The 22,254-nt window shown below is 36.8% G+C and overlaps 2 protein-coding genes across 3 annotated transcripts in view; one reads left to right on the top strand and one right to left on the bottom strand.

The window, feature by feature from the left end:
* LOC136238122 (uncharacterized) overlaps positions 1–15,776 on the top strand; it is a 30,537-nt gene extending 14,761 nt beyond the window's left edge. Inside the window, exons 5-16 of one of the 2 annotated variants that reach the window (XM_066028463.1) lie at positions 156–248; positions 1,940–1,993; positions 3,907–4,011; positions 5,458–5,556; positions 7,550–7,654; positions 11,225–11,326; positions 11,856–11,937; positions 13,111–14,719; positions 14,776–15,152; positions 15,219–15,260; positions 15,321–15,602; positions 15,655–15,776. In XM_066028463.1, the coding sequence (XP_065884535.1) occupies positions 156–248; positions 1,940–1,993; positions 3,907–4,011; positions 5,458–5,556; positions 7,550–7,654; positions 11,225–11,326; positions 11,856–11,937; positions 13,111–14,719; positions 14,776–15,152; positions 15,219–15,260; positions 15,321–15,602; positions 15,655–15,662 (2,958 nt within the window). In that variant the 3' untranslated portion in view covers positions 15,663–15,776. Of the gene's footprint in view, positions 1–155; positions 249–1,939; positions 1,994–3,906; positions 4,012–5,457; positions 5,557–6,332; positions 6,433–7,549; positions 7,655–11,224; positions 11,327–11,855; positions 11,938–13,110; positions 14,720–14,775; positions 15,153–15,218; positions 15,261–15,320; positions 15,603–15,654 lie in introns of those variants that run through there. The other variant, XM_066028471.1, reaches the window with a different exon arrangement.
* A 5,056-nt stretch (positions 15,777–20,832) lies between these two features.
* On the bottom strand, positions 20,833–21,910 carry LOC136251284 (carbonic anhydrase 1-like). Its single transcript, XM_066043729.1, has one exon. It carries the CDS (start codon positions 21,856–21,858, stop codon positions 20,977–20,979), a length of 882 nt encoding a protein of 293 aa, XP_065899801.1. The 5' UTR covers positions 21,859–21,910; the 3' UTR covers positions 20,833–20,976.
* Positions 21,911–22,254: the final 344 nt, after the last annotated feature.

Here is a 22,254-nt window from a genome sequence, read left to right on the forward strand (position 1 = left end):
TACTACAGTATAATACTGTAGTATCTGTACTAAAATACTTATGAAAGGTCATTTCCCAATGTATATACAGTATATATACTGACCTTAAACTCAACATGCTGACATCCATTTATTATATGCTGCATGAATTATTCATTATATTACTGTGCATTTAGAATGGGAAGACTCCTCTGGTAATGGTAGCAAACTATAATAAGCAGCACCACTCAACAAAAGAAGTGGAAGTGAACCCCACAAAATATGACCAGGTATAGTTGTAACAGATGATCAATGACAATGATTTTTTGCTTGTCTTTCAACCCTTATTGATGAATGAGCTTTTAACTATATATTATTTTATGATGAATTATTTTTATTTTTATTTATTCAATGTCATGTTTACATTGTTGTTCTGAAATGGAGACATCCTTATGATATATAGCAGGAAATTTTTAGCAGGATGAAACTTTGGCGAATTTGGTGAGTGATTGGTGCTTCACCAAACTAAAATCCATAAACTCATTCATTCAATACAATCTGTATTACATGTAGCTACTGTACAAACAAATTCAACCAACTTCTTTCTTGCCAAAACCTGTGTCTATTGAGGCAAATTCACCCAAGTTTCCTTCCACCAAACTTTCTATGTTATTACACAATTCGATGCATTGCAAACAGTTCATTGTGACATTCATATTTTGTTATGTAAGTATGTGGTCCTTTCTCCACAAAGTATATGCATATGGTGAAAACACTTCATGGGGTTTATAACTTAAAAAATTCTTTAAAAGACCATACAATCTTGAAAATTTTGTAAAAAATGTAAAATTGTAAAAGTGCATGCTACTCTACCTGTTTTTGATATCTATTACCAGCAGTCATGTGAATTTATGGGTTGGAAAAGTTTAGTGATTTTGTTTGATTAAAATGGCATTTGCAAAACTTGTACATTGGTTAGCCAGCTATACCGCTTACCATTATATGTACTGTGCTGATACACCAAGACATCAATATACACTCTCTGGCCTGTTCCTTCAGAGCCTTGCATTTGCTGCTCTGTCTATCACTGTTGTTGTTATTACTCATGGTCTGTTTTTGTTGTTGACTGGAATCAGCATTGTCACCATCCTGGTTATTGCTCTCTTCCTTCTCTTCAACTACTATCAGTATTACAAAACTTCCCCACCAGATAGTAGTGTAAAAGGCATAGGGTGCCACTCTGGAAACATTTCCGATGCGTAATTTTCCCCATCTACAGTATGCACACCATAGTCATTATTACCATGAATTTTACTTTGTTGGCATGCTTGATTGTATGTACTCTAATAGTATCTTGTTTTACTCTTCCTTTGAATGTTGGAAAGGTGCACTGTGTCCCCCTTTGATCCTTTATTGATTGTTGACAACTTTTTAAACTTAATATTCTCTTTTATTGTACCAAATACTGTAAATTTATTAGACAAAGATCGCATGTAAGATTGAGGATAAACAGATCCCTCATAACAAAATAATATGTGACCGGATTTGACAAAAACAGGCTTCCACACACATCCAATTCTTTGACTTTAACTGCTTGTAACTTGATCACTCAGTATGCTATTGGCCTACAATTTTCACAAAGTTCTTTCATAACATTGAGCAACTACAGGTCAAAATTTGAAAGTGATATACTTCTACATTGAGTTATGGTCCTTTACATTCACAAAGCTGGATGTGTGTGCAAGTCTGGATTTGTTAATTCCAGTCACACAATATTTTATGAATAGCATGCAGTGTAACTAATAACTTTAAAATGTGGTAAAACGTTGTTCATTAATCAAGATGGATAACACACGAAGACATGCATGTTTTTTTTTTTGTAATTTAATCCGTTTACATTTTGTGCAGTCTAAATAAATTACCTTATCAAAAATATTAAGTTTATTTTTTGATTATGATCTTTTATATATATATTTTTAAGGCTAAAGAAGAGCGGGATGGAGAGCCACCCAGTAAGAAACCTCGCCTTCACAAGGTAATACGTAATATAATTCACTTTATTTTCATGACAAAAGTAATGTGATCAATTGTACAGTACATGATTGCTCTATTTCAATTCTCAATCTTTTTTCGCACTGGTGTATTATAACTAGTATTTTAGCTACTTGAAAGCCAATTGCTGCAATACTAAAGATAGTAAACCACAAAGATAATAATTGGAACTTTTGACTAGTAACTACAGTAGCAATAAGTGTAATACTTATCAAGTTGTGTTAAAAATTATGGGTGAAAATGTTTGTGTTGATTTGAATATAATATTTTCACCAATAAAGCGAATTACGGTATAATGTATTATCAGTATTCATATACTGTCAGTGTGTAATTACATATTATATGGTGTGGCACATATACTTTGCTTGGGAGGATCAAAGTGCTGAAGAGTGTTTTAATAGTCATAAAGTAGCAAGGATTCTTTATGACTAATAAAGAATAGTTGATTGATAGATACAGTGTAACAGCAATGAAAAGTATGCTAATTCACTTGTGTATATAAACAGCAAAGATACACTGTATGAAGAGTATTAATAAGCTTAATCAGTGTATTGCACTTAACTAAAATTAGTCAAACTTTAATCCCATTTGCTAGTTTTATGGCTGGAAACAGAAGCTGATCATAATTTATGGTCACTTACTAATCGACTAGTTGCTGAAGCAATTACATGAATGGTGGAAGTCTAATATCTAGTTGTGTATCTTCTTGAATGCTATCATTCCTTGTAAAAGTATTTGAAATATATAGCTGAAAACTATACATTTTGAAGTTATGACTCTGGTGAAAAGTTTTAAAGATGTGTTTCCTTCAACACTATTATTAATAATTAGAAATGAGATACAGTATGTGATGAATGGCTACTATAGATAAATCATGTTTAAAATTTTACACAGCGGGGGAAAGGGGTACAGACAAGTTCAGATCCCACACGTTAAAAAGGAAATCTACACTGAGGAATGTATGAAAGCTGGTATAGCTAGCTACAATCTGTTATAGTTGATGTATATACATAGTTACAGTACATGCACATAGTCATCTCTCAGTAATGTTTCGTTGTTGAATTTCACCATTTAGGCCATTGCAGAAGGTTATGAAGTCCTACAAGCTGATATTTGACTTAAATACCTACCACATGAGAATTATTTTTAGAGGTGTTTATTAAATAATTATGTCATAGTAATAAACTAATTTTGTCTTTATTGGCATATCAAAGTGAAACAGCTCTTCTAAGTAAAGGGTAGAGAAGGAGGGGGAGTGGAGGGGGAAATTTGCTCCATAATGCACCATCCTGGATCTCTCATTGCACAGCATGTGTCATTGTAAATTGTTTTTAGATCAAAAGAAGATGGCTTTTTGCTGTAGCTAAGCATACAAAAATGCATATGTATAACTCATTTTGAATGTTTTGTTGTACTGTTTGAGTATAAGCTTGAGCCAATTTTGCTTTGAAAATAGAAAATAGCCTATTATGCTTTTGAGCAGTGCTCAAAAATCCAGCTTATTATGCTCAAAATTACGCTTTCAAAATCAAGATTATGCTCTTGAGTTGGCTGTTTTATTAGAGTATATCACTGGCCTTTCCTAACTGCTGTATTAGAGTAAGTGCCTGATCACAAGTGTGAATAATCAGTTAAGAAATATAATAATAACATTATACATTTTTTTACATGAAATGCAGTGATAAGGTGTAGTGTGTTCATGTTTTGCTGCATTTTTGGAACGTGCATTGCACATTTTACTTAAAAAGCTTGAAAATCACCCTAATATGCTGGCACAATGCTTGATGCTCTTGCTAGCATAATGCTCAAAATTATGCCGGTATAATTGGCACAAGCCTATTTGAATTATTTGCTTGGCTACAGTATATATGTATCAAAATGATGATGCCACTGTAGGAGGATAAGATGAAGATAGAAACGGCAGCTCGTAATGGTGATGTGGCAACACTTCAAGAGTTAGATTCTAATGGTGTTGATGTGACTGGTGTAGTCAGTGATCAAGTTAGTGGCACTGCAACATTACACATGCAGCCATGCATACTTCAATACATTGTTACATACATTTATACCAGTTGATATATGCAACCGAATCTGCGAAAGGGGGTCTTTTAGCCTTTCTAATTGCATGTACTAGTACTTGGCAACCCATAACTTGACTTGTGAGTATGGTACCAGCCCAAAATTTAGTTATTGTACACTCACATCATAGCACTATTTCTGGATGTAATTTTAAGACAACGGCTTAAACAGATGATGTGTTATGACTTGTCAAACTTGGAATTTTTGAAAGGCTATAAGACCCTTTTAAGGGCCTTTTCGCAGATATGGTCACATAATAAGCTTTATTTTTATACCCAAACATAATCATCATACTCTTAGTGTCCACTTTTACAGTACGAGAAATGTGCATTGATTATGCCAACATTCTGCTCAATACTAAAATTGATGCGTTGATGATGTATTGCACATATTATTAGCTGAATAGTACATTTTGCTAACAGATTCTGCTTAATAATAGAGCAGTTATGCATGATACAACAGTGCTTGCTTTGTAAAGAGCAAGGACCAAATGAACAGTCATTACACAGTGAAATTGTAGCTATGAAGTTGGAAATAACCAGCTAGTATTGAGAAAAATAGATAACCTTGAGTACTATATATTTAAAATAATACATACTTAGGTGGAAACAAAAGAATTGTGGAAAATAGGAAAGCAAAATGTGACCGGGTTTGACAAAACCAGCTAGGCTTCCACACACAACCAGACTTGTCCTCAATGAAGGAGTACCCTATCACTTTCAAATTTTGACCTGTTATAATGAAAGAATTGTGTGAAATTTTTAAGTCAATAGTATAATATATGTGACCGGATCAAAGGGGTCTTATAGCCTTTCCAATTGCATGTACTTGACAATCTATAACATGACTTCTGTGTATGATATCAACATGAAATTTGGTCACCTTACACTCCTAACATAGTCTTATTGCTGAAAGTAATGTTACAACAATGGGTTAAACATATAATGAGGTATGACTCTTCAAACTTGGAAATTTGGAAAGGCTATACGGCCCCTTTTCTCTTGTCAGATCCGGTCACATATAGTGGTCAAGTTAAAAGCAATTAAAGACAAAGAATTGACTGTGCATTGAAGCCTAGTTTTGTCAACCTCACATTTGATTGTGAACAGATGCAATAACCCCAGAATGCGGCAAAACATGTGGTACAAAAATGGCACAGAGTTTTGTAGGTTGCAAATAATTTAGGTAGGCTTCCATTTAGCTTGCCAATAGTATACAGTAATATGGTTAACAGTCACTAAATTTACCACTATTCACAATTATTTCAGTTGTATTTACATGCATTATACATGTAGTACTGAGACATACTTCATACAGTTATGAATACAGTAAGTATAAGCAGCTTCATCGTTTAATGTGTCTTTATAGAATGGATTTACTGGTCTGCACTGGGCAGCACTACGTGGTCATTACAATGTGGCCTCAGCCCTCTTGAACTTGGGGACAAATGTGGATGTTACTGGAGGGGTGAGTAAACCTATTAGTATGCTGGTATTGCACATAAATTTAAATTCATGCGTAGTAGTTTCCAGTTGTATACATATTGGGAGATAGTGGCAAACTTAACAAAGAGTAGTATAGCAGCGTGACTAGCAACAGTGGCTGTCTGCAGCTGTAATATATAACACTAACAACTTTAATATTAATTTTAGCAAACTAATTTTGTACAAATGGTAATTTGTCCCACCAAACAAAACTTAATTGGCAAGCATTCAGTATTCAGTTGTAGTGGTTACCTCATTATAGTTTCCTTCCATGTACAGCAAGTTATGGCATGGTGATCACTGTAGTCAATTTAATACCCATTAATTTTGTTATCTCCAGTTGGCTTGGTTTGTCAGTTACCAAGACTCTAATAGAATAAAATTTCCTAGGTTCAAATTTGGTAGCATTTTTGATAGCAAGTAGCTAACAAAGTATATGCTTTGCAAAATATATAAAAGTTAGATAGCCTATCTGAGATAAAACCTGTTTGATGGTAAAGTGAACTAAATCAAAATAAAGCAGTATTGTTATAATTTGTAAAATTGATGACATTAGAATTGTGACTGTTCTATTAGAGTAGTGACTGCTCTATTAGAGTATCTTGATCTTGGAGGCACAAACCTATTTGCCGCACTTTCTTCACAGTGTACAGATTATAATTTTAAAGCATTTATAACTATTGTAATTATTTGCCCATTAATTGGCTTTCTGTACTTCTGAATGCAGTATGAATGCATGAGTTTCTGGTGTCAATATAGTCCTGTAGGTCCAAAGGGGGCAAGAGAAGAGCCAGGGGGCTTTGGCCAGGGGGGCGATCCACCTATTCATTCAGAAGTGCTTTGGTTCTGCAGAAAAAAGGTATAATAATACATATATAACTTGAAAGAAAATGTACCCATGCACTGCCATAGGCGGATCTAGGAGGCACTGTCAGGGGGACCAAGGGGGGCAAGAAGTTTTACAGTGTTTATTCCATTAAGAGGAATTCTAGTACACAAGTTATATTCAGTTGCATAACTTTATTCAGTATGGCAGACATACAGTTTTAAGACTGTAGTTAGAGAAAAAACTTTTTAAAATTAGACCTCCTAGGTTTGAATTTGGGAGAATTTTGATAACATTTAGCTAATGAAGTGTATGTTTGCAATGCATATAAAGATTAGTTAGCCTATCTGAGATAAACCCGTTTGATGGTAAAGTGTGCTAAATCTAAAATAAGGTGTAGCTAATATTGTTATAATGACATCAGAATTGTGGCTGTTCTATTAGAGTAATGACTACTCTATTAGAGCATCTCGATCTTGGCACAAAAATTCAAACTTATTTGCCTCACTTTCTTTACAATGTACAGTATAACTGTAATATACATTTATAACTGTTGTCTTCTATTTGCACATTGGCTTTCTATACTCTGAAAACAGTGTGAATGCATGAATCCAGTTTCTGGTATCAATATAGTACTATGAGCCCAAAGGGGGGCAGGAGAAGGGCCAGGGGGGCACAGCACCCCTTGGCCCCCCCTCAGATCCGCCGATGTGCACTGCTGTCTTTAGAATTTTTTATGTGTGCTCATATCTGTATTAGGCCACTCCAAGAAAATTCATTGTTTCCCATTTCCCACCGGCATGCAAATTCTCTTCCACATGGCTTTATTCATTATGCTGTAAACTGAACATTTTATTCATTATTTATCATGTGAATGTGTAGCAGTTGTACACAGGCACTATTTCTAGCAATAACCATATTCAGAGTCATAACCCATGGAGCTTTTATGCCCTTAATTTTAGCTCTAATAGCTGTTGTGTGGGTCATGGATTTAAAAATTAGTAGTATAGTTATAATGAATAATGAACTGCCTGCAGTGTTGAGATCAATCAAATGGGAAACAATGTATTTTCTTGGAGTGGCCTTATTTTGTGCATGCATATTTGTTTGCCCAAACTGTGTAATGTCAGTTGTATTATAATGTACATAGATGAGCAAGATATCACCACTACACATTGCTGCACGTAATGGTTACACCAATATTGTAGCCCTACTGATAGGTAATGGGGGAGATGTAAACTTGAAGGATGAGGAGGTGAGCTATTATAGTAGGTCAATTAGCAGATAAGGTACACATTACAGTAAGTATGTATACATACCACATCAAAATTGATCTACAGAAAGGATTTAAACTCTGAGCATAAAACACATGGTGACTGTGGAATTACAATATTTGATTTTTCCTCCTACATATATAGCTACTGTATCTTCTTTCCAGTTTAGCCTATTAGAGTAAATGCAATCAGTCACACCTAAACAAGAGTTTTGTGATCTTTCCATACAAATTGCTGAAGATTGCATTTGTTTATGTCTTATCAAAAAAATGTTTAAAGATTGATCTTTCTTCCACACTAATTTTGTCCTTTGCTGTGGTGAAGAAAGGTGATGCAGGAAAGTTACCTAGCAATGGATTTACCTATAATCCATAGCAAATTAGACAAGATGATGCAAATCTCAACTCTTTATTTCATTGCATTCATAAGTTACAATATGAAACATCTGTTCTCAAATTTGTTTGCATCCTTATAACTAGGAATGCATGTGGCAAATATGCTGGCGTAATTTCTGGCATGGTAGATATGTGTGGGAATCAGGAGTTATGCTAGTGTTTTGAGGTGATTATAACTGTAACAGTGGGAGAATTTGCAGACTGCATGAAACCCATTTTAAAAGATTGAGAGACTCTAATAGAGCAGTCAGAAATTCTAATAGAACAATCAAACAATATTACTTTATAGGCTGAATGTTTTGAGGGACAAACTTTCACGAATTTCACAAATAATGAGCTTTGTGAAAATCTAATAATATTGTGAAATGTTTTAGGTTTATACACATAGCTATTGCCCTACCAAAAATTCTCATGAAATAAAAAAAATGAAAATTGTATTTTACACAGTTTCATGAAAGTTTGCCACTATATGGTACTACTGTACTACTGTAATCAGAGAAGGTTGGAAACGTAATAAGTGCTATGAAAATTTTTTCATGCTACATGTAATTGCATTTTTGAGATTGTAAGGCAGGATATAGCATGAAGGAGGGCAGCAACATTGAATTTTGGCCATGAGAATCTCATTTCTAGTCTTTTTGTGGTGGCTAGTTGTTGCTATCGTTTGTCTGGAGGCTTTCTTCATCTTTCTAGTCTCATGTGATCCCCGACTAGGGTGCACACCACTAGTTCCTTAGTGTAGTATGCTACATAGGATGACTTCTTGGGTGTTTATTCATACTGTTTTCTCGAGTGGGACTCTTCTCTCTATCTTACTAGCTCGTCAACAAAGACATTTACAGCATCTGTGACCTGGCACGAGATCTCGCATGATTTATACGTAGCCAAAGTTTTAAAACCTAACCTTTTCAGTGGGGCTTAACAGGCCTCATTGTGCCAATGCCATGTTTCATCAATTGGGAGGTATTTCAGTACCCAAGAATGTCTTCAATACAAAACCATAGGGTTAACGTACACGCTTCCAACCCCCTCTGTACTGTAATAAAACAGTCTCATAGAAATGAAATATTCTAATATAGCAACCAGCTAAAAGTAAACTATTTCAAGCTGAAACATCAATGTATGTGGTCTACGTGTAATACAGCAGTTATTAGACATAAATGGTGGAAAAGTTTGAGCATTTCTTTAAAGCATAATAGGCAATTTTTAAACACAGCTCAAAAGCATAATGGTCAGAGCATGATAGCCTCATGCCTACCTATAATGCCAAAGTTTCTAAGCACATATAGCTGATATTTTACCAGAGCATACATTTACCGGTGTAGATAATAGGTGAACCAATTTGACAAAACCAGTCTATAACATTGTCCATAACGTTTTATGCCTTTGACCAATTCACTTGAAACTTTATACACAAAGTGTTTAGCTGCCTCTTTTTACAAAACTTAATACAATTTGGCCAAACTGCCAATTGGAAAGATTATAAGACTGGTTTTAATAGACCAGGTTGCATAATTAATAGCAGATCTGGTCACATAAATTATGGCTATACTTAGTGTTGCACCAATAACCAAATTAGCCGATTATTCCAATAACCAATATTAAACAACAGAATTAGCCGATACCAATAACCGATCTGATTCACACTAACACACATTCTCATCATTATTAAATCTATCATATTAGTAATATAACCATTGATATACAGCTCATTCTAGGCCAAAATGTAAAGTTAGATGTATACCACAAGTAAACGTTACCATGGTAAACAGGTATTAAGTACATTTTGCTACTGCTATACAGTTGAGACGAATGGCTGATACTACATAAAAACATAAAACCTCAGTTTACTGTTGGGCACAGCCTAAAACCTGACAGTTTACTATGGACATGGCTTGTAGTCACTGCTACATAACTCATTAACACATAACTTAAGTAAAATGCCAAATAGCTTATTTCTAGCCTCCCCCAGACCATTATACTATACAGTGCAGTGGAGATTAACATCAGCTTTGATTTAACCAAAACCGATTAATCGGCTAGTAGCCAATATCAGCCCGATACCGATTATTGAACCAATTATTGATGTAACATTAGCTATACTGGTGCTGCAAAGAAATGAGATAACTCACATACAAACAAACTTTTTTATCAGTGTAATCATAATATTATATTATCATACAAAATACTGCACTCAAGAATAATTGCGTATGTTTGATATAAGCACAGCTTTAAACTATGAATACAATACAATGTTATGACATGTTTAGCTGTTTCTGGTAAATTATAGTCATCGCAGACCGTGGTGTTGTTATAAAAATAATCTTTCAAATTTCCTTTTTCACTTCTGACTCTTGATTCTGATAAAATAGCTTACGATCAACTTAATTCTAACTGTCCTACATCACCTTCATACTTGCACTGCCTTGTCACCTAAAACTACGGTAGTTACTGTGTACTGCATATAGTTGTTACATACATACATGTATATAGCAAGTCTCCATAGCAGTTGATCATGAGTACTTTGTGATTAGGGACCCGCCGATTATGCTCATAATTTTACCTATTATGCTATGCTGCACTGCTCAAAAATTTACCTATTATGCTAAAATTTATGCTCAATACCTACCTATTATGCTCAAATTATGCCCAATTATTTATGCCTCAGTTCTCATGCTCTGCTAATAATTTCCAGTTTATGGATAAATAATAAGTGGCTGAAGCACAACCTCACTTGTCAAAATTCATATCACAGAAAAATCGATATACTCTAATAGAACAGTCAGTTATGTGATTGTTCTATTAGAGTTACTGACTGTTCTATTAGAGTATATCGATCTTTCTGTGATAGCCATTTTTATAAGCAAGAATTCGTACTGTTACAATATATTCTACCTATTATGCTAGCATTATGCTCAATGCTTTCAGGTACCTATTATACTCATAATTATGCCAGCATAATCGGCGGGTCCCTATTTGTGATCCTTTTACTGTTTAGTAAAATTGTCACTTTTACTGAATCATGAGTTAAAGTTTTACTTTGAGGCTCAAATTTACTTTGAGGCTCAAATTTACTTTGAGGCTCTCCCTATGTGTTAATGTATAGTAGTACTGTACTATCTCATGCAAGTGTGTATAATCAGTTTTTTTTTTCAGTCTAACTGTACTCCACTGGCAGCAGCTGTAAACAATAATCACAGTAATACAGTGTACTACCTTATCAAAGAAGTTGGGCTGGATCCTACACAGTGTGATGAGGTACAATGATTGTAACATAATGTATAAAGCACAGTTAAAGTACCTGGGTCTGGAAAAACCGGTCTTATCACACATGACAACAAGTTAAATTTTGTAACAAACACAAAGCTACACAAATGTACAATTTCACTGTCATATTCTGCTTCTGCTGATTGCTTTTGCCAAGCTCAGTGGTGAGCCAAACAAGTTGTCTGGGGCCATGATGCAACACAAAGGTGTCTGTAAGTGGTTGAACAGCTGCATGGTGTTCGATAAACTATAAATTTCCTTTTATTATAACCAGTTTTGAGCTATAATTGGCTCATAACATGTGATGGTCACTGTCTTTTCATCCCTACACTTTCTCATTTTGTTCAAGTTGGTACATCATTCACAACTCAAATTATGGGATGCCAGACACATATGATCAGAAAAGTTATAAGACCACTTTTTGTCAGATCCAGCCACATTTGGAATTTTAAATATGCCGCTGTATACATTGTGATAATTCAACACTTTAACAGTAAAATAACTGTTGATTACTTTATAGCAATCACAACAAAAGATCGCACACCTCCTGGAGGAGGAGGAATCCAATAGGAGAGCCAGTTCAAACCAGCTTGCTGGATCAAGTAATCCACAGTATAGTAAATACATATGGTAGCTAATACAGAGCTGAAAATATTGTGGACATGTAACATTATTTTTACAGCAATATATGTGACCTAGTCTGGGAAAACTGGTGTTATCACCAATTTAAAAGTACCAAGAAATGACGGTTTTAAGTATTTAGTGTGTTGTAGCTTGCCAATGGAAGGAGCTACATGTACCAAATGTTCGCACATTTTACACCAATACCTTACCTTTCAGTACATCCATAAGTTTGCCTCCAGTTTAGATAGTTTTTAAACTGGGGTTGCCAAGCGAACTCCAAAGAGGTGGGAAGCAAAGGCTTATAGAGGGCAATAGGCTTTTAAAAACAATTTAAAAGGAAGATATAGGGATGAATTAGGCCAAGTTATGGCATTTCAGGTCTCAAAACTAGCAAAAATGAAAGGACATTTAGAGCATACGTAGGTCTTTATTCAACACCACGGAGCTGTACAGCCACATGCAGCCATACCCAGGCTACATGGCCAGAGCTCCGTTGACCACTTGAACAGGTCATCACTGTGCTCGGGAAAAGCAGCCAGCAAAAGCAGCCGCTTAAGTCTAGTTGATTTTGATAATGAAATTTGATAGTTTATTCATGTAGCTTGTGGTCTAAGTGAAAAATCAAATCTGCTATAATGGGTGATAAGACCAGTTTTCTCAGACCTAGTCACGTATATAATATTATAGCTTTGGTAATACATTTGAATCAACTACATAATGTATCCACAGATCGTGTTGGGCACTATACAAGGCACCTGAACCATTATCATACCATAATAGGTTTCTGCGATTACTTGTAAAATATAAGGTCAACATACTCTAACAAAACAGTAAATAACTCTAATAGTGCACTTGGGTATCATAACTTAAATCATTGTTTTATGTATTACAGTGGCATATGTAACAACTTTAAACAGGCTGTAGGACCAGACGTCCTACAGACCTTCAGCACTTGTGCTGTAAAGTTTAATAAATAAATAAAAAATAAGTTTCATTGTATTGATGAATACTTGCTCACTGTAAATCAGATAACAAATATTAGAGTACCGCATATTAGTATCCTTGTTTTCAGTTTCCTATGTATGGATGTACTGAATGTATGTATAATAGTGCTGTGTTGGTCCTTGCAATGTAAAGTATTATATACACAGGTGTATTTACACCCATGGTACGTGCAATCAACAAGAGGACTATTATTGCTTACCATGAAGCAATGAAGAAGGGTACAAGAGCATCCAATCAGATGAAGTTGGTTATGATGGGAGCAGAAGGAGCAGGGAAGACCAGCACTGTTGGTTCTTTCCTTGGTAAGCAATTCCAGGAAAACCAGCCACCAACAAATGGTGCTGAGTTGAATTCATGTACTGTTGAGCGGATTTTTGCAACAAAATGGCAACAAAGTGAAATAAAGGATCAACTAGAAAAGCTTCCAAGGAAGTTTAAAAGTGGAATGAAAACTTACATATCAACTATTTCAAAGAATTTACAGGTAGAAAAGCAAGTTACAACTACAGACACACAAGAAGAAATCCCTAAAGAAGTGGCTGCTCGAGTGCAGGAGGTGTTGGATACTAAGGATGTTTCTGATGGTGATATTAGAGTTATCATATTAGATCTTGGGGGTCAAGAAATATACTATGAAATTCACTTTATGTTCTTGGCCCCAGAAGATGTGGTGTTGATGACATTTGATGCTTCAAAGGGTCTTGACGAAGCGGTAATTAGTCGACAACGCTTAAACAGATTCCAAGAGAAAGTGGCAGCTAGAGGAATGCAAAGCAACCTTCAAGTGCTGGAAACACATTTCCAGTCAGTTTTCAGTCACTGTGGGGTTAAAGTGGAAGGCAATATGTACATTTCCAAACGTGTTCCAACAATTATTATGATTGCCACACATTCTAAAGATCTCACTGAGCACCACAAAAAAACTATAGTGAACAGATTTTACAAGGTATTCTCTGGCAAACCTTTCATGGATCATTTGCCAACATCACGTGCTGACGCATTTCATTTCATTGATAATGAAGCAAGAGACTCAGCCATCTTTACAAAAGTCAAGGATACTATTATAAAAGCAGGAAAACCTGTAATTGAAAAGCAGTGTCCTATAACTTACCTGCAATTTGAAACAGGTTTGCTACAGGAATCAGAAACAAATTCAACCATAACTCAAAAAGAAGCACTAAATATTGCAATAAACGCTGACATTGAAGAAAACATGTTAAAAGAAGCTCTTCTTCACTTCTCCTACAAGGGTGTCCTACTGTACTACCCAGATGTGCCAGCTCTACAGGATGTGGTTTTTGTGAATCCACAAGAAGTGTCCAATCTTGTCTCCTCTGTCATTTCCACACATAATTATGAGCCATCCTCAGCTGACTTACAGTCATCATGTGATCGTTATGATAACTATGGATTGCTAGAAGAGGAACTGCTCGATGATATGTTAAAGACATGTAATCATCTGAAGCAGAAAGAGGTCATCTTAGGTCTGCTTAAAAAGTTTGATCTTGCAGTAGACGTGTCTGTTGAGACAAAGTTTGATGATGAAGATGACGCTTATGAGGTCCCTAAAAAAGGCAGAGTGTTTGTGGTACCCTCCATGCTGGTATACAACAAGATGAGGATTTACCAGAAAAAGGTTGATGATGTGGTAGTGTTGTATCACTTTCCTGATAAATACTTACCAGAAAATATATTCAACCACTTGCTAGTGAAAACAATCAGTTGGTGTAATAAGGGGGCTCATCATGTTAGATGGTATGATGTAATGCATACACACATATACATACTATATGTTTATGTCTTTTTCACAGCATATACAGAGGTACTGGCTACTTTGATTTCAAAGGTAAAAAGCAGAGTTTTAAGTTACAGCAATGCCACACCACCTATTCTATTAAGTGTTATTTTACAATACATGCACAAGATGAACAGATGATGTTAGAACAACGACAGGAGCTACTGTCACACTTGAAAGAATCACTTACTGTAATCCATCAAATGTACATCCCTTCAGCAAGACAACCCATTGGATATTTAGAATGTCCAGTAGACCATGATGATAACTGTTTGCCTCATGTTCGGCTCAACAACATCAATACTTCAAATGATGTCTTCTGCTCCAAAAATGAATGTAAGATTGTTCCCAAGAAAGCCTACATGTTATTGCTGACCACAGTGAGTAATAGAGGTATGTATCTCTTTCAATGGTCACAATTTGTTTGCAAACAATGTATTGTTGTTTCTTTTATATCAGATTCTTCAGTAAGAGGAAGTTCCAAGGAACTATTAGAAACTGGTAAGTAAAGGATCATAGGATCATATATGACATGTCTAGTTTTCTGTTGTCCTTCTGCAGTCCCAACTCCAAAGCAGTTAACCAATATTGTAGTGCCAAAGCTTGCTGCTGACTGGAAGACTGCATCTATTAATTTGGACTTTGAATTATCAACCATCAGAATTATTCAACAGAAGTGTGGCAGGGATGACCCAGAGAGTTGTTGTTTTGAGATGCTTGCAGAATGGCTAACTACAGGTGAAATGGAAACACCTAAGACCTGGAATACACTATTGTCTGCACTGAAAACGAGCAAGAAACTGACTAATGTGTGTAATGAGATTGAGAGGAAACTAACAGAAGGTATATGCATTGACTTATCAAGTTATTTTGTTACAGTTTCATAATCTCATAGGTAATTGATGACAGACCTTTACTGTAATAGAAGACTACAAATAGTGGAGTCCAAGTTTCTCTATTGCCTTTGTATGTATTTGTATGACACTTCATAATAAATTCACAAAGTTGCTGATGTGAGTAGGAGATGATCAGGTGTAGAATAAGCAGCTCCCCAGAGGTTGTAGCCTGTAGCTTTCATGGTATTTTTTGAAAGTTCACCAATATTATTATTTTAACAGTCAGTCACCAGACAATTGCCATAAAAATAGTGTAAATGTCAGGCCATAATGAAGTTTGGTCAGACATAATGGCCTAGCTGTCAAAGGAGCCTAAGGAATATACTTTAAATATGGTTTATGGCTTTGACTACTAATCATATCTACATTGTTACAACCCAAGGGTGTGACCATGAATGTACTTGGCTAGTTAGCAGCATTTGTATAGCCCACAACAACATGGTGACATTATTTTGTTCTCATACTGTATATAGAGGCTATGCTAAAGGTAACAAGCATGCGTCCTAGCATGTCAGTTCAAAACTACACATGGTAGGACAATATGGTGAGTGAACTGCAAAACATTGTATTTATCACTGTTTTGTATTGACAAACAGTACAAAAGACTGTGTAGAGTAGACACTTCATACAATTGTACAGTAATTGTAGATATACATAGATTGTGGTAAAGGCATCATTCCCAATATTACGTTATACCCTGTAACAGTATGATACTCATTTGACTGCTCTATTAGAGTCATTATATAAAGTATATGATCTCTAACCCTTAGCCAGACAAAGAGGGAGAACTTCAGCCCCTAGCTGACACCTTCTTCCTACAGTGTATAGTATGTGCAAACTATGCACTCACTAAAATAGGGGTGGATCTAGGGGGGGGGGTTCCAAAGGGTTCCATGGAACCCCCATTTTGAAAGAACCTCTCTTACTTGAGACACTCTAATAGAGCAGTCAAGATTGAAATACTCTAATAGAGCAGTCACAGTATTCTTAAGGGGAGCAGTGTAGTAGGCTATGTGTGGAGTTATAAATAAGGAAATATAGTTGGTGAGGGTATCTATGGTGAGGATCAGCTATTGTCAGCAGGTGATGACCTTTTTGTCTTTTTTTTTTCAGTCTTTGAAGTTGCAATTCCAGAGTGGAACCCCCTTTAAAATGTTTGGATTCACCTCTGTATAATACTGATAAATAATCATACATGCATACACTACACAAAGCTTACACCCCCATCTTCTCTGCATAGCTATGGTCACTTGAAACTTTAAAAATGGACAGACAATAGCAAGGATGAACTGTCATGCCACCAGTGCATACACAGAATGGTTTAATGGCAATGGTAAAGGCGCATCTGCATGAAAACCAGTATAATATACCTTGTATCAGTATGATACATGATACTCTCTTATGAAGCCATTTGACTGCTCATTAGAGTAATTCAGCATTATATAAAAGTATAGATAGTCCGGGTTAGTCTCACCCAGAATTTCTCAATCAGGAAGATGGAAGAACCCTTAGCCAAACAGAAAAGAAGAGCTTCAGTCCCATAGCTGACAGATTCTTCCTATTTGCCAACTATATATGCAGTCACTATAAAATAATACATGATAAAATAATAATCATATAATACACATACATGCACACACACTAACTATGTACACATACAGTGTACACCCTCTCCTCTCTTCACCACTACATTAGTTATTGAAAAATAATGAAAGGACAGATAATGGCAAGGATGAAATGTCGCACAACCAATGTACACCCAGAGTGGTCATGGCCATAGCACATCCACATGGAAGCCAGAATCGAAGACCATTTAAACTTCTAGCAGCAGCATGTGCCACTGGCATAGTGACAAACCCCAAAACTGAGTCTTTCTTGCTATAAACTTAAGATGTTATCAAGGCTTGAAATACCTCCACAGAGTTGGCCATGATGTGTGCCAAGTGACAGTACAATCAGGCAGCATCCAGTGCTTTTTTTTCACTGCAATCTTGTCTAACCTTGTACAAAGAGGCGCTGATCTATATGTGATGTTAAAACCATTAATCTCACACACACACACACACACACACACACACACACACACACACACACACACACACACACACACACACACACACACACACACACACACACACACACACACACACACACACACACACACACACACACACACACACACAAAGCAAAGCAAAGCAAAAGCCTTCAGCGGCTGCTACGTGGTCACGCTTCCCAGTGACCAGCACTGGAGTGCCTGTGTGCTACTCAGGTGCTATGAGTCAGTGCAGGTATGCCCTCCTGGGGCAGGACTAGTAACCCACAGGAAGTTGTACCATGTCTCACAGGTGTGAAGGTGTGGGCATCTGAAGTTCCACCTGGACCTTCAACTGCTATACGCTATATGAGACATGGACAGTTGAGCATTTGCTTCCCCAGTTTACACCAGGTACCCATTGATGTTTCAACTGTATGGGCTGCTTCCCCAGTTGGCACCAGGCCACCAGGTCCCCATTTTAACAGTTTGGTAGACTGGAGCTTGAGTAAGAAACTTTACACGCACACACACACGCATGCACGCACGCACGCACATGTACACAAACTTGAACTTGAAGCCAGCCATTCTGGGATAATGTTGTCCAACAGAGGATGTGCCCACTCTTTCCATCAATGATGACAATGGAGTGTAGTACATCTGTGCCTTGTAATGTTTTACTTCCTTTGCAAAACACAATGATCGATGAAATGGTTTATTCAAAGGTGATGGCTCCACAAACTAATGAAGTCATTCATTACAAAAAGTTATCCATCTGCTACGACAATCTTGGGCTTCTTTGTATATATATATATATCTGTAGTATAACATATACTAATATATATATATATATATATATATATATATAATACCAAGATGACTCATCTACTCCACACTTCTTCAGGTCCTGATGGACCTTGACCTACCAACAGAGTTTCACACCATGAGCAAGGTGCTTCTGAGGGAGCCAAGCAAACAATAGTTTCTTGGGTTGCCTTATGTCAGGAATTTGGGAAACATGTCCTAATACAATGTTAACAAATCACCAATAGACACAATCATACCAAATCTTCCAGCCAGCTCAGCAGTAGTGAGGTGCTCCTAACATTGTACAGTTCTATACTAATACCCAAAATGCAACGCATACATCTCTGGTGAAACCTGTCAAACTTACTAACCAACTCTTGGGTGTGGCCACCATTCAGTGCCATAAAGCAACACTCCCAAAACAACAAATCTGTACTCTGTTCTCTTGGTCTCCAATGTCAAATTTGATGCAGTAAATAAATGCTTGGGTACTTGTGAACTCTTACAACTAACCTCACCAGCTACTTCACCATGTGCTTCAACCAACGATCCCAATACTTAAACTGATCAACCACTTCCACTATACCTCCATCTAATACCAATGGAGCCAAGTCACCTTCAGTGAGATCAATCTTAACAACCAGCAGCTTTGTCTTAGGGACACTCAGGGTATATAAGACCTAGCCCACCAGCTAGCTACTTTGTTATAAATATTCTAGCAACCATTACACCAAACAAATATTCTGACTGAACAAAAAAGTTTGGTCTCCCAGTTCTCTCTCCAACCAGTTTCCCATCCAGTTTAAACTGCACTTCCATACTTACTGCTCAATACTGACTAAGCCATCTACAGTGTATCAATAACTAATCCAAAGTACAGGATAAACAGAGTGGGAGCAATAGTACTTCCTTGGTGCAAACCATGAGAATGGCTCTAACATTCTACCTCCAACTGTTACTGTAGCAGACATTCATCATGCAAGATCAATTATAACATCTTTAGTTACATCATATTTCTACAATGCATACCAAATAACTACTCTGTGTACAGAATTGTAAGCCTTGTGCAAGTCAACAAATGTGACTGGGACTGCGAAAATAGGGCATGTGGGCACATGATTTTGCCTACCTTTTCACGCTTTCATCACTGATAATTTTATGTACCATTATACCATAGATATTAGAGTACTCTGATATCTATGATTATACTATGGCAATGCAATTTTGAGCATTTAGTAAGCATTTAATTGGCTTTATGATGCAAGTTACAGAATACCAATAACCATTCTGTTCCAGCAATGAGATATAACCTGTAGAGTGGTGGGGTGTAGTCTGTGCCCACATGCCCTGTTTTTGCACAAATAATAAAACACTTAAGTAGCCTGTATGATGTTCAATGGCCACTAGCTGGCGAACACAAAATATCATACCAACACAACCTCTGCCAGCCTTGTGGCTAATGCCTCTCCAATTATCACAGCAGGACAAGTCTCCTTAGCATCTCTCCACTCTGACAGCCCACATCTCTCCTAAACAGTCTGAAACAGCTTGAGGATATAGTCAAACAATGGTCCACCTTAACATTTCAAAACATTTGGCAATAGACCATTGAAACCACTAGCCTTACCCACAGCAATTCTCCCAAGAGCCCCCAGAATCTCATCCCTAGCTACTAAGCTCTCTCCTAATTGGCAATTGCTCTACATTATCAAGCAAGCACCATCATCACCAGCAAAAGTTCATCAGTAGGAGTTGAACTGATCACAGATTGTAGATCATCAAAGAATCGATCCTCAGGTTCCCGATGGATTGGGGGATAAACTTGGTAATATTCAGTTTGATAGAATCACTCAAACACAGTTGTATAAATAAACGAGTACAATTCTTGAGCTAATGGCAGACTAAATCCTTCCTATCTAAATCCCTCCATGCTTGAAGGCATTCGACATAATCATAAATGGTTTCAAAACATTATCAGTAATTTGATCCACCCAAATCAAAACGTTACTTGTGGAATAAAATATTCGAAATAATTGCTTTGCTATAGCTACAGTACGTTGTCATATGCACATTTACACATATAGGGGATACCTCCCTACAGTATGGTGTCCACAGGCACAATTAAATGTTCAGTGCAAGCATAGCTATATAATACAATCCTTGGTGAGAAAATTGTCTTAGTTAATAGCTAGATACCAAAGTTGTTGCTAATATTAAGGTTTGTTATTAGTGTGGTCTCTTAGCAGTTCATTTTCATTGTGGTCTAGCATTTAGCAGGTGTCAAGCTGTCTCACATACACCTGTACATATATAGATTTGCTTAATTGACACATTATTGAAGTATGCCTACTGGCCTGCCATAGTTAACAGTTTAAATTTTCTTTAATAAAATACCAAACAACATTACAATTATAATATTTAGCATTCTAATACAGGCTAACTAACTATGACTAACTGTTTAGTTTACAATTCTGCAGCCTTGTCAGTATAAGGCTCGCACAACCATCACCAGTATCAGAAGACCAAGGCTGCTACCTAAACCATTGGCTCCACTATCTTGTGTTGAAACTCGACGGTTGTAGGATGGCTGAACCACACGAAGATTTTGAACAAGTGGTGGTCCCTCAAAGCTCTCAATGTGGCGCAATCGCTCTAGCCACATTGTAGGTACTGTCAGTGTACTTCTCATAATGAAAAAATGCACCGTCTCATGACATGGTGGAGAAACTTGGGCGCCAGCATAATAGTAGTAGCTGGGATCAGTCGGCAAGAACTCACTTGGTGTTACAGTGACTCTAGCTACCCCTTGAGACTCATTGCGAATATTGTTAAAGAGTGTCAGCCAGGATCCAGTCAATGGCATGCTGTCATCAACCTCAAGAAAAACTCCAATGACATTAATGTAATCCTCGTCTGTAGAGGCTCCATCTCTCTTTAAAAATGCGTGATGAATTTCGCCTGCAAATCTTTGACCATTAATAGTATGCTCAGACCCATATGTGCTGTTAGGTCCCCAGTGGAAGTGAAACTGAGCCCAGTTGTAGGTACCCAGATGGTTCGTCATGCTGATGTTATGATCGCCGGTGATGAATCGCATATTTCTTCCAACGTTGGTCCAGTTTCCGGTCCATTGCCGATCGTACCCCGCGAATTGTAGGTTCATTAACGATCTGTTTCTCACTACATCAGCAGTGATAATGTCGATAGGTGACTGGCGCATGTAGACTGACCCATTGCACGTCCAGTCCGGATTCGCACTCCAGGAGTCTTGATCTGTGTAATTGAATATCGGGCCTACATCCGTACGCGCCTGGACGCAGCAAGCGGAGCAGAATAACAACAATAGTGCCACAGCTTTAAGCATCGCGTACGTTCTCAGCTAATAATGTCCGAGTTCAACTGCAGTTAAAAAGCTTTGTTTTGGGCGAATTATGGGTTTGTTTTAAACTAGCGGTGTATTTATAGTAGGCATGATCTGTGCCGAATTACGTATTTAAACGCGTCACCGGAAGTTTGACTTCAGCCATGACGTCATATTACTTATGTACAGTTCTCCTGAGTTAAACTTTCTAATTGGTTATGCACAACGATCTGGACGTGCCATGCAAACTTGTGAACTTCCAAATGACCTGAAATCATAGGTATAGCACTTTCATTGCTATCTGTACATTATACAGTAATGTTATGTACTACCTGCAGATCCGAGATCATCTAGCCTAGAAACTCAAATAGTCCACATTTATTACACACTTTTATTTGT

This window comes from Dysidea avara, chromosome 1, assembly GCF_963678975.1.
Source record: "Dysidea avara chromosome 1, odDysAvar1.4, whole genome shotgun sequence".
In the NCBI taxonomy this organism is placed as follows: Eukaryota; Metazoa; Porifera; class Demospongiae; order Dictyoceratida; family Dysideidae; genus Dysidea; species Dysidea avara.

Excerpts from the sequence above, each read along its gene's own strand:
- LOC136251284 (XM_066043729.1), bottom strand. The coding sequence starts at position 21,858 with ATGCTTAAAGCTGTGGCACTATTGTTGTTATTCTGCTCCGCTTGCTGC.